Source organism: Miniopterus schreibersii (assembly GCF_964146895.1).
Source record: "Miniopterus schreibersii genome assembly, chromosome: 12".
Classification (NCBI taxonomy): Eukaryota; Metazoa; Chordata; class Mammalia; order Chiroptera; family Miniopteridae; genus Miniopterus; species Miniopterus schreibersii.
This window is the reverse complement of record NC_138112.1, coordinates 34672784-34686208: the sequence shown is the minus strand read 5'-3', so window position 1 is coordinate 34686208 and position 13425 is coordinate 34672784. Positions and strand designations below refer to the sequence as shown.

The 13425-nt window shown below is 48.5% G+C and overlaps 1 protein-coding gene across 5 annotated transcripts in view; it reads right to left on the bottom strand.

The window, feature by feature from the left end:
• ARRB1 (arrestin beta 1) overlaps positions 1-13425 on the bottom strand; it is a 71330-nt gene that overhangs the window by 24341 nt on the left and 33564 nt on the right. Inside the window, exon 1 of one of the 5 annotated variants that reach the window (XM_081154280.1) lies at positions 11994-12033. The exons of the other annotated variants lie outside the window; for them this stretch is intronic. Coding sequence (XP_081010406.1) covers positions 11994-11998 — 5 coding nt within the window. The 5' untranslated portion in view covers positions 11999-12033. Of the gene's footprint in view, positions 1-11993; positions 12034-13425 lie in introns of those variants that run through there. 5 annotated transcript variants of the gene reach the window in all.

Genomic DNA, 13425 nt, shown 5'->3' with positions numbered 1-13425 from the left:
GCCTGGTCTGAGTGTCTGCCCTGCCTCCTTTACCTCCCAGCATCACCTCCCACTTTTCTGCCTCACTCCTCCAGCCACATGGCCTCCCTGCTGTTCCCCCAGCATGCCAGGGTGCCTCCTGCCTTGGGGCCTTTGCTCTAGCAGTCCCCTCTCCTGGGACACTCCCCCCCGCACAGATCTGCTTGCCCAGCCTTATGCGATGGGTCTTCACCCTGTGCCCTGCCCCACACTCCTGCTCCTCCTCTCACACACACTACCCCGTATTCTGGGGCCCAAGGGACCACTGATGAGACTGAGCTTGGCTTGCAAGGAAAGGCCTGGCATATTCCTCCCCCACCTCCCCTAGGAGTTCTGAGCTTTTCTCCTCCTCATAAATATTTATCAGTATTTGGAGTGTGAAGATGCCTCAGTCAGCTGGAGTATAATAATTGCTAAAGTGAGAAAAAATACAGATCACATGGTTTGAACCAGCAACTCCCAGGTTGGGCTGGACCTGCAGAGGAGACCAGAAATCTCTAAGAGGCACAAGTGGCATTCTGGGCACAGAAGGGGGCTGGGGACCAGGTTGAAAGGAGTGATCATCAAAAAGGGAGGAAAGGAGCTAAGAAGGAACTAGCATTTGTTAAGTACCTAGTTAATTTTTTTCATCTAACAGCACTGTAAATGGGCATTATAACCCCTATTTTATAGATAATGAACTAGGGTTCAGAGAGATGTAGTAATTTGCCCAGAACACACAGCAAGCAAAGGGCTATGTCAGGATTCAGACACAATTCTGCCTGTCTGCCTCCAGAAGCTGGGTACTTTATATCCAAACCCACTGCTTTCTAAAGCAGGTGTTTTTATCAAGATCAGGCATAGAAAAGAGGGGAAATGAGGGCAAGAGAGGGGAGGGAAAGAGGAAGAAATGAAAAGACTAGTACAGGGTGAGGAGAGTGAGGAAACATGGCCAGTGGTGGGGAATGTTCCGTCACTGACTCAGTCAGCCCCTAGAGCCACCTCCTCAGGAAGCTGGGATGCTGATGGCTTCCTCAAGCAACAACAGCACCTGCCCATGACCTGAGAGCATGTTATGCCCTAGTCATGTCTCAAGTATTTTTCCCAAAACACTGCTGATCCTTCAACAATCCCATTTCAGAGATGAGAAAACTGAGGGTCAGACAGGCGAACTGTGGCTACCTTTCCAAGCCCTCCCTGAAGCAACTCCACCAGCTTCCTGACCCCAGTGCTGTTAGCAAAACGGCCCTTGTGAGGGTGCATCCCGGTCCCCAGGACCCCCACACGTGCAGCACCACACAGATGGCTTCTGCCTGTCCACTTTGAAGAGTCAACACAAACGCGCAGGACTGTGGTCAAAGCCAAACTTCCAGATTGTGGGTCTGGTTTACCCCCGAGTCCCATCTATGCCCCACAGGCCTGGTTCTGAGAGTCAAAGCCGGGTCCCGTACAGGAAATACCAGTGGTGTTCTAGCTGATGAAGGCTCTCTGGAGACAAGGAACCGAAACCCACCCAGGGTAGCTCAAGAAAAGGAGGAGGGGGTATGAAAAGAGACAAAAATCTCACGGAAAGAACGCGTAGGCAGGCTGCACTGGGGCCGGGGCCGGGGCCGGGAACAGGGCAGCCATCAGCATCTCAGCTGGTTGCTCTCTCCCCACTTCTCCCTCCGGGGCTGCAAGTGCTCCCGGCTGCGCGGCTGCTCCATCGTCTCTGCGGACCAGCTCTCTCTGCTTACTCAGGGCTTTGCTGCTCTTTCATCATTTTGGCTTGCGTCTGCCTGTCACTCTGACCCTCTTCCTACTCTGCCTCTCACTCAGCTTCCCACTGTTAGCTGCTGAAGAGCCCAATTCCAAATTCCCAGGAGAGGAATTCCATTGGTCAGCTTCGGTCAGGTGTCCCACACCTGGGCCAGTCGGCTCTGACTAGAACGTGTCATGTGGCCCACGAGACAGGGGCAGAAGAGAGTCTGTAGAGCAGTGTTTTGCAAACCAGGGACCACAACCCATTAGCTGATAATGAAATCAACTTAAAAAACTGCCACCAGCACTTCGTTGATGTTGTTTTAATGCAATAGAAGATATAAGCATGAGGTACAGATAGCAAGGGTATTACAGATAGTAGGTATTACTATATTTACCAATACTCCGTTCCCCTCTAAGCCCCTGCAAATTTCTCCAGCCCTATGAAGTTAGGCATGCCCATGTGGCCTGCTCTAGCCAATGAAATAGAAGAAGTGTCACATGACATTTCTAGACAGAGCATTTAAAGGCGGGTGCATGTCTGCTCTATTGTTTTCCTTGGAGCCTATAAAAATGACCACAAACTTAATGGCTTAAAACAATATAAACTTATCTTACAGTTTTGTAGTTCAGAAGTTCAAAATGTACCTCACAGCCTTGGCTGGGTGGCTCAGTTGGTTGGAGCGTAGTCCCATACACCAAAAGGTTTAGGGCTCAGTCCCCAGTAGGGGGCATGTAGGAGGCAGCCAACTGATGTTTGCTCTCACATCAATGTTTCTCTCTCTCTCCTTCTCCCTTCCTCTGTCTCTAAAAATCAATAAAAAAATCTTTTTAAAAAAAATTTTTAAAGATGTTGGCAGGGCTATGTTCCTCTCCAGAGGCTCTAGGGGCAAATCTGTGTCCTCACCCTTTCCAGCTTCTAGGCCACCCACATTCTTGGTTTCATGGCCTCTTCCTCCAGCTTCCAATCCAGCAACAACAGGTTGAGTTCTTATCACATTGCGTCACTCTGACCTCTTCTGCCTCTCTCTTCTACTTTTAAAGACCCTTATGAATACATTCAGTGCCCTATTGTAAGATCAACTGATTAGCAACCTTAACTCCATCTGCAACTGTAATTCCCTTGGCCATGTAATGTAATATACTCTAAAGTTCCAAGGATTAGGATGTAGACACCTTTGGGGGGCCATTCTTCGGCCTACCACACCCTCTTTCCTCTGCCGCAGAAAGCAGCAATGATCGGGATGGGGAAGCCTCCAGCAACCTAAATTCCAGGGCACTCCTGCTAGATAATAGATTTGTAGCATGATTAAAAAAGAAAGTTCTAGCACCACTAAGATTTGAGGGTTTTTGTTATTGCAGTCGACCAGCTTCTCCTGGCTGATATGAAAAGTAAGTATGACTTAGTGAAACTTTCATTTCAGGTGAACAGAGTTACAATGTTAAGTGAATTTCGTGCTGCAAATTTTTTAATGTTTAAAATCCACTGTTCTAGAGAAACATGCCTAAAACAAACATACCCTATCAGTGTCTGCAAACCTATTGGGCCCTATTTTCTGATTCCATTCCATCTGGTGGTGCTGCCAGGCAGACCAGCAGGTCAACTCTCCATGAACCAGAATACTGGCTTCTCCAAGGAACTCCATTCCCCACCTGTAGCGTGGGGTACATGTTGATCAACTTTACACTAATATTCCGCTGCTGTTCAGTGAACCACCAGTCCTCCCAGTGTCCATGTGTGCCTGCAGGAAGAGGCCTGCACCACAAGGGACCCAGAACAAAATACCTTCCTTGATAGCTTGCCTAACAACCAAGAGTTTATAATCCTGTGTGGTTCAGCCAAACAATGGAATATTGCATAGCAGTGAAATTATACTTGCATCTTTCATAACAGGGAATGCCTACGATAGAATATTAAGCAGAATAAATCAGGATTCAAAATAATATATTTGGCATGAGCTCAATTTGTACTCAATAAATACCAAAAGAAAAAAATGATAGGATGGCCATACTCCTCAAATTGATCTGCAAAGTCAATGCAATCCCTATCAAAATCCCCACTGGCTTTCCTGCAGAAATTGACAGACTGATCCTAAAATTTATATGGAAATACAAAGAACCCAGAATAGTCAAAAAATGTTGGGGGAGGGGAAATAGAACAAAGTTGGAGGACTCACACTCTCCTGCATTCACAACTTACTACAAGTCTATAAGAATCAAGACTGTGTGATACTTACATAAGGATAGACACATAGGTCAATGGAACAGAGAGACCAGAAATAAACCCATATACTTATGGTCAACTAATTTTTGACAAGGGAGCCAAGACAAGTCAATGGGGGGAAAACAGTCTCTTCAACAAATGCTGCTGGGACAACTGGATATCCACAGGCAAAAGAATGAAGTTAGGCTCACTAGCTCACACCATGTACAAAAATTAACTCAAAATGGATCAAAGGCCCAATGTAAGAGCTACAGCTATAAAACTCTTAGAAGAGCCCTGCCAGTGTGGTTCATTGGCTGAGTGTCGACCCATGCACCGAGAACTCGTCAGTTCCATTCCTGGTCAGGGCACATGCCCCGGTTTCAGGCTGGATCCCCGGAGGGGGGTGTGCAGGAGGCAGCCAATCAATGTTTCACTTATTGAAGTTTCTATCTCTCTCTCTCCCTCTCGCTTTCTCTCTCTTGCTCTCAATTAAAACATATTTTTAAAAATCCTTTAAAACTCTTAGAAGAAAACATGACCTTGAATTAGGCAATGATTTCTTAGATATGACACAAAAATCACAGGCCACTAAAGAAAAAAATGTATAAAACTGACTTCACCAAGATTAAAAACTTTTGCGTTCTAAAAGTCACTGTCAAGAAAATGAGAAGACAACCCACAGAATGGAGAAAATGTTTTCAAGTCATGTATCTGATAAGAATCTAGTATCCAGGATATATAAAGACCTTATTTCAGTTCAATAATAAACAGGCAAATGACCCAGTTAGACATGAACAATGGGTATGAACAGGCATTTCTGCAAAAAAGATATACAAATGTCCAATAAGCACATGAAATGATATTCAGCATCATTGGTCATCGAAGAAATGCACATCCCAGTAAGACACTTCATACCCACCAGAATAGCTATACTAACAAGTGTTGTCAGGGATGCGGAGAAACTGGAACCCTCATATACTGCTGGTGGGAATGTAAGCAGTGGAGTCACTTTGGAAAATAGTCTGGCATTTCCTCTAAAAGATAAACGTAGAACTAACACATGACGCAGCAGTTCCATCCTAGGTATATACCCAAGAGAATTAAGAACAGATGTTCACACAAAAACATGTACATAAATATTCATAGTAGCATTATCCATAATGGCCATAAAAGATAAAAAAATATCAATCAATTGATGAATATATTTTTTAATGTGATATATCCATACAATGGAGTATTATTCAGCTGCAAAAAGAAATGAAGTACTGATTCATGCTACAACGTGGATGAACCTTGAAAACATTAAGTGAAAGAAGCTAGTCACGAAAGACCACACATTGTTTGGTTCCATTTATATGAAATGTCCAGAACAGGAAAGTACAGAGAGACAAAAAGTAGATTAGTGGTTGCCAGGGGCTGGTGCGAGGGGAAATGGGAAGTGATTACTAATGGGTAGGAGATTCTGTTCGGGGTGATTTAAATGTTCTGAAATTAGGTGGTGGTGATGGTGATACAACCTTGTGAACAAAGTAAAACTGTGGCTATTACCGCATGTAAATTATATATCAATTTTAAAAACTAAAACTAAAAATGACCCCCCAAAAAATGAATAAAAGGAAAGAACATGTGCCTAAATATTAACAGGGTTAGAAGAGGCCCCCTCCACCCACCCACTTCTTTATACCTCTTATTTGTCCATTTTGAACAATAAGCCCAAATTGTTTCATAAAGTTGCCAAGGCTTCCTCAACAAGATATGTCTCAAGCCTTGGAGAAAGGAGAGTCTGGAAAAAATATTGTGAGCAAAGTAGAAAAATATGGATCCTAATGACTCTGAATCCTTTGAAGTTAGAATCTCTGGTTCTGCAATTTTACAATCCAGAGTCCACATCTCTGTGCTTCCTCAGATCCCTCAGGTCTCCAGGCCTGCAGTGTCAGCTATTAGAATTCCTGTGCTGCATCTTCTGCTCAGCTATCTCCTTTTCCAGGAAGCCTTCCCCGATTTCCCCCAAGACTGGGTTAGATGCCCCCCAACTCCCACACCCAGTGTGTCCCCAGTCACAGCATTTCCCATACTCTGTAATGGTCTGTTTACTCACCCTCTGCTTCCCTTATATCACTTCAATGAGAATAGAGATTTTATTTGTGTTATTGACACTAGACCCCTGGGGCATAGCGTGGTGCCTGGGGCATAGTAGGTACTCAATAAATAAATACAAGTTGAACACTGTTGAAGGAATGTTCTAAGAGAGAATTAGTCAAAAGCGAGTATGGATTAAGTCGGTAATGATCCTTTTCTCTAGGTCAGTGGACTCCAGGGATCTCTTCTTCTGCCTATAGTTCTCTTTGGCTGTCAGGATCAATGGGCACTGGGCTTAGAAAATGCTTCATAGGGGCAGGGTCCCAGCCACCATCGGGCCGAGGCAGGAATATATATAACTGATATACCCAACACAGGCGTCTGCACAGGCTCTCCCACTCACTGTTTACTTACTCACATTCACACAGCTCCTACCACTGCCAGGCTCTGGGGGCATTAAGATAAACAATTCATGGCCCCTGCTGACAAAAGACCAAGTTAGAGACACCCACCGAGAGCCATGTCTTCCTCGCATTAGGCTCTCCCTGTGCTAGGTACTCACTTCACACGTTATGTTATTATTCCACCTAAATATTCCCACTTTTTCAGAGAAGAAACCTAAGACTCGGTGATCCTAAATAACTTACCCAAAGTCATATAGCCAGCATCAGGAGAACAACCCCATGAATGGGCTTCCCATGGGAAATCATTTAGACAAAACATGTCTTAATATCGGAAAACTCATCCTGGGGAGACTATCTGTGAATGCGGACTCACTACCAGCGACTTGAGAGAGCACTGGTAACAATTCATTCCTTTGTGAGCAATGGAAAATTCATGTTGGAGAAAACTGGTATATTGTCCATCAGTGAATGCGACAGGCCTTCAGTCAACATCAGAAAGCGCACCCAGGACAGAAACCAGGTGCCAGTTCCTGCTCTAAGTGTGTCATAAACAGTAACTCATTTGTTCCTCCAACAACCTTATAAGGAGTTACTACTATCATCCCCATTTCACAGATGAGGAAACTAAGGCAAAGAGAATCTAAGTAATTTGCCCAAGGTCACACAGCTAGTGAGGGGTGGAGCTAAGATATCAGAGCCCAGGCGGTCCGGCTCCAGAGATGACACTTTTAACCACTCCCAGCATTACCTTTTGGGTGTGGCTGTGTGGTTCTGTCTGGGAAGTCAAGAAGGCTTCAAGGAGGGCATAGCAGAGGCAGATCTTGAAAAACACTCAGCACTGAGGTGACAGCACTGCAGGCAGAGGCCTAAAGAGAGCAACTGAGTCCCCTGGGTGCTTGGGGAATAGTGGGCAGGCTGATGGGGCTGAAATGTGTCCTGAGTGCCTGAGAGGAGCACAGGGAGCAGGGTCCAGTCACTGCCAGATAGTCCTGGAGCACCTCAGTGCGCGAGCCCTGGGCTGGGTGCGAGGGTCTTGAATGCCAAGCTAAGGATCTTAGACCATATAGAAGGCAATGAGGAGTCACGAGCATTTGGGGGAAGGATGAATGATTGGCCAGGACTGTATTTTGGACACAGATGCTCCAGACCCCATAACTTCCCCCACCACTGCCTCTGACAGCCATCATGGCTTAGCTGGGTAGTGTGGGGAGCTGGCAGGGGGCATTCACTCTCAGGTACAGCCGCCCTACATTCTGACCCACTTTCCCGGGTGTGGGAACAGCCATCAGGGAGCAGAAAGGCGTGAGAGCAGGTGGCTGTGGCAGCAAAGAGGCTTCTAGGGCCCTTATCACACTCTCCCTGGTAGCAGAGTTATTTGTGTACTGGCTTGTCGGCTCTGCCAGAACTGAACAGCCCTCCCTGTGTCAGAACATTGTCTGCCTGTTTACCCACCATTAGTGCACCTGCTTCTCAGGACAGCCCAGGAGCGGGAAGGAAGCAGGAAGGCAGGAAATGTCACCCCCATTTCACAGATTTGTGGAGTCTGAGCGATCACAGTGCAGCCTGCTTCATTCCCAGGTGGAGGGATCAAAACCCAAGGGAGGAAAGAGTCTTGAGCTGGGGCCAGGAAACTTGGGCTCAGAGACTCGCTGGTGTGCTCAGAGCCACAGACAAGGAGGAGATGGTGCTTCTGGTGCTCCTGTCCCATCGTGGCTCAAAATCCCTTGGGCCTCTGCAGGCTGGAAGGGTACCTGGTGGTGTCTGGCAGGTCTGAGGGGGAGGGGTGGTGGATGGGGGTCTGGCCAAGTCAAGCTCCAGGTCTCTGGCTCTTAGGCAGACAGCAATTCCTCCAGCCTCCTGCTGCATTCATGGGTCCACTTTTCTGGCCATGATCCATATTTGTGGAGATTTTCAGGAGGTGCAAAGCAAGGAAGGAGGGAGCCACCAGGTGGCCATGACAAAGGGGAGACTCTTAAAGGACCATAACCCTTTTTCTGGTAACCCAAGAAACTGGAGATCTTAAAGTCAAAGGCTAATGAAAATTTCACCAAGTGGGCTCGCAGCTGGATCCCAGAGAGCCCGCCTGACTGCTCTCCAGCCTTCCCCAGGGTGGAGAGGCTGCTGGCAGAGGGGACAGAGTGGACGCTAAAGCAAGCAGACCCTGCCTGAGTCCTGTGTGACCTCAGGGGAGTTTAGCATCCTCTCTGAGGCATGCTTGCCCTGGTCTGGAAAGTTGGGGTGATGTCTACCCCATAGGCTGGAGGTATTTACAAGGACTTAGTACAAAATAAAAAAAGACTTGGTAACTAGTACGGAATTGATAAAGGGAAGCCAACATCAGTGGTACTATCATTATTACTGTTATTATCTTCATTCTCCTGGCCAACACTCTGCTCTCCCTCCAGGGCCCAGGGGAGAGCTCTTGCCAAATGTCCCTCAAGCATGAAGGCCTTGGGGTTGGAGGAGGTGGTGATGTTGCCCCTGCTGGAGACAGGGAAATTTGTTTTTTAGTTGTCTTTCTCCCTCCCACTCTCAGATGAAAACAACAGTTTAGGACTAAAGTCCAGTTTAGTCCCTCACATTCCAGAAACCGACAGGGACGAACCCTGCCATTCTCTCTTTCTGTCCCAGCCTTTCCACACGTTCTCCCTACTGCAATTCTTTGCACCCTTCCTTCCCGATGTCACCTCATCCAAGAAGCCTTCCCTGCCTGCTTCAGCTTAAAGCGCCCTTGCCCTGACTCCTCTCATACGGGGGGGGGGGAGGGGGGGGGAGGCTTTGCTTGCTCCTTCCTCCTCCCTCCTTCCCTTCTTCCCTCTTTCCATCCATCTTTCCTACTTCCCTCCTTTCTTTTCTCCCTTTTATTTTTCCAGTCTCTGGCCCTGGCTCTGTTCTTACCTCAGGAGGCACAGCCCCTGTGCCCTGTGCCCTGTCCCCAGGGCCCCTGCACTCTGAAGCAGAGAGACAGATGCTCCACAAATAAACGAACTCCTCCCCTCAAAAGCAGAGTGGGAGGGCGGAATGAGATGATGTATAATGTGCCCAGCTCAGTTCCAGGCACACAAGAGCCACTGACACACCTGCACCACTCCCTCCCTCTCCTCCCTCCTGCCCTGCATCCCCGCAGCACCCACTCCTCAGTGGGCAGCCCTGGAATTGAAACCCTGACAAACTCTGGAGAGCAGGAACCCTCTTCCTTCAGTCATTCATTTTCCTTGGTGCATAGTCAGTGCTTAATAAATATTTTCAATACATGAATAAACAAGGGCCAAACTCTGAGCCCAAAATTGGGGAAAACAGGACCTGTGGCGAATCAGATGTGGCACAGCCTCGCCACCAGGATGAGACTCAGATGGACGGGTGGACGTGTATGGCCTCAGCAGGGTCCCGTTAGGTACAGGGTGGCCCCAGACACACACTGTCCATGATTTCCCCAGAGGGAAGATTTTATTCAAAGTTTTATTTGTTTTGTTTGCCAATTTGAACATGCAAACTTTTAGGAATATAGAAGTATATACTATATGAAAATGAGATATTAATTCAGAAGCATGATATTTTTCCCATTTTCCCATTTCATAAAACATCAGAACAGATCAGTATGGTGGTGCATTTCTGACTCCAACTCATCAACCACTCTGGGGTCTATTGGAGGCTGAGAGGCCTCTGCAGTCAGGGGCTCTGTAAGGGCTGGCAGTTATGACCTAAGGTGGCAGCTCTTTCCTAAGAATGAATTTTTGGGGGAAAGCTATGCCTTACATTTAACCAGATAATTTGTCTTTGATGTGCTGGAGCTGGCTCATAAGAGCCAACTGTCACATTCCTAGGAATTTGGCGAGCTAGTTGTTATACACAGCCCTTGCCAGTGGCTCTATACTGGGGGTGAATTTGGCCCCCGGGGACATTTGGCAACCATGGAGACATTCTGGGTTGTCAGAATTTGGGGGTGGGATTCGAAAGGGCCACTGGCATCTTGTAGAGACCAGGGACACTGCCTGCACAATGCACAGGTTAGCTCCCTTCCCGCCCCCAACAAAGGATGTCCAGTTCAAATATTAATAGTGCTGATGGTGAGAAATCCTGATCTAAACTTGTAATTACATAAATTATATTAAAAACAAAGGGAATACATACTCAAAATTTATTACTAATTATTTTACTAAATTTTATTATGATGATCTTGATCTGATATGATGATCTATTTCTGTCTACTAATCTATATGGTGGGAATGCTATATGATGGTGTCCTAACATGTACCTCTTCCCAACTCCATGTTTAATGACCTCATGTTAGTACTATGAAATCTCTAGAGTGAGGATGTACACCACAGAAATTGGCAAATACCACAACCCCCAGTCCCTTTTTTTCTGAAAGGCCAATTGTTACCAGTACACCATCGGATGTAATAAGTAGAGAAGAGAAATTCACAAGCCTGGGGGATGCTTCTAAGGTCCAGCCCAGGCAGACAGCTCAGCACCCGCCTGCCACATGCTGTGTGGAACAAGGATCTGAGCATGGCCACATGTACAGATGCATCTCATCCACACACCATGCCCACCCCACACCTACAGCCACAGGCACAGGCACCCCTCACATGCCCACAGACACACACCCGTCACACATATACACAACACACCGCATATCACACACACGACACCACAAACACACCGTATACACTTGCCACACACACCTACACCACACACATGGCATATACACTTCACACCTCACACTACATGTGCACCATACACAGGCACTTAGACATACAAATACATACCACACACAGACACCACACACACAGATACTAAGCACACCCCAGATACACCTCACGTACAACCCCACACACCTACACGATGCACAACCACAGAAACACACAAGCCCACATGCACTCCCACAGCAGCCCTCTAGCCAGCAGAGCTAACTCAAATAAAGAGAAAATAAAAGAATGCCAGTCTGCCTGACCGCATTCTTGGATGTCTGAGCAACTTTACCTGTTCTACCTCCTCCTCTGTGGCCCACCCTTCCCCATACACCCCCACACCCAGCCTGCTGAGGTGAAGGTCTCAGCATCCCCCCAGGAGCACCATCCAGTGGCCCATCTCAGTGCCCAGTTCTCTTGGCCCCTGGAGCCCTAGCTGAGGGGTCCCCCATCCTGCTCTGTGCCCAGTTCTCCAGAGGTTCTGGAGCTGAGCCCACCGACTGTGGCCTCGAGGGCCTGGCCTCTGCCCCTTTGCAGAGCCCAGGACAAGCAGCTCCCTGAGTGACTCCACTCACCCGGCCACTTCAGCTGACACCAGATGCTCGTAAGTCCACATCTCCATTTCCAGCCAGACCCTCTCTGACCCCATGCCCACCAGCCTTGGGACATCTCTACTCAGATGTCCCCTGACTTCTCAGGCAAGTCCCCGGAACAGACTTCCTGTGTGCCCACACCTGTTCCTACCCTACACTCTCTGCCCCTGCACATCCTAGCAGTCAACACAGGAAGCGCTCGATGCACATCTCAATTATGTAAATCTTATAAAGGGAGGAGATAAACAAGCTTCCTTATGAGGCAGATAGGAAGTCTTACCCCATTTTACAGATGACAGCCCTGCGTCTTTGCGAAGTTAAGGGACGGGCCCAGCAGCAGCAGCCCAGGCAGGCGGCTGTGTGGGATGGAGGGAGGCCCTGGAAGAGCCAGAGCAGGAGCTGCAGCAGCAGCAGCCAGGCCAGGGCAGGCCCTGCAGGAGGCTCTCCCCAGCCCCAAGTGAGGAGGTTAGTTACAAAGAAAAGGAAAAGGCGTTTCTGATACGCGTCCTGTTTCCTCTCCTCCTCTGGGCTTCTCGGAGGGCGGATGCCTTTGGGCTGGCAGCACTCAGCCTGCGCCTGGACCCGCCGAGGGTGAGGGTCTCCGGGGCCCTTCCCTCCCCAGCAGCCTGGCCGGCTCGGAGACGGGCTCCCTGGGGTGAGTGTGTGAGTCTCCCTTCCCAGCCTGGCAGAGCTTCCACCCTTTAGCCCCAGTGGACACGCAGCAGAGCTAGGTAACTCCTGTCCATCAGGCTGTCCTATAAAGGTACCTCCACTGAGAATCTCCCATGTCACCCTTACGTGCTATCAGGGCTCCTCTGCAACCCCTCTCCTTCTCTTCCTCCCTGTCCCCCAGCAGGCAAGCACACTACTCTGCCCAGCTTTCTGTGGCTATACCTATAGGCCTGGGCTCCCCAAGAACCAGGGGGAGGAGGGAGGGAGGCAGGAAGAAGGCGAAAGCAGAAGCCATCAAACGAGGCTTCTGAGTGAAAGTTGACAAGATGAGTGTCCCCCATCAGAGGGGGCCTTCCTGAGGAAAGAGATCAGATCTCCCCTATCAGATAAGGATTTCCCGGGGGGGGGAGGTGGCCATGACTCCTCCATCAGATAGGAGGCTTCTGAGGATAAAGGTCATACCTCCTTCCTCAGACAAGGAGCTGCTAGAGGACAAGAGGACTACGTCCCTTCCATTACATAGGAAGTCCCAGGGAACAGGAGCCACATTGCCTCCACCAGACAGGATTCTCTCTCCTGGAAAACAAGGCCATGCCTCCTCCATCAGACTAGGGACTCCCAGAGGGACAATCCCCCACAACAGTTCTCAGAACAGACTGCTGCTCAGTCTAAGGCACAGAGAAGGACTTCCCCCTGGGGCAGAACCGGGGAAGACTTGCCTGCATCATCCCTTGCACAAGGTCCCATGCCAACTTCCCAGCCACACCCTCAATTAAACTGAAGCTTCCTTGACATCCTTAAGACAGTCATGCATCTGAGCAGAGGCCAGTGGCTGGCCAGGGCCATCAACTTCTTGAGAGAGAGTAAGGTGGCCACCAGGAGATCCCTGACCAGAGGATGCCCAGGAAAGGCTGTGCACCTAGTTCTAGCCTGGATGTGTCCAAATATGGGGACTGTACGGATCTCTGCTCCTGGTTCTGCCACTAATTGGGCAAAACTCTTCCCCTGTGGCCACTAATCCCCCACTCCCCAATCTCCTA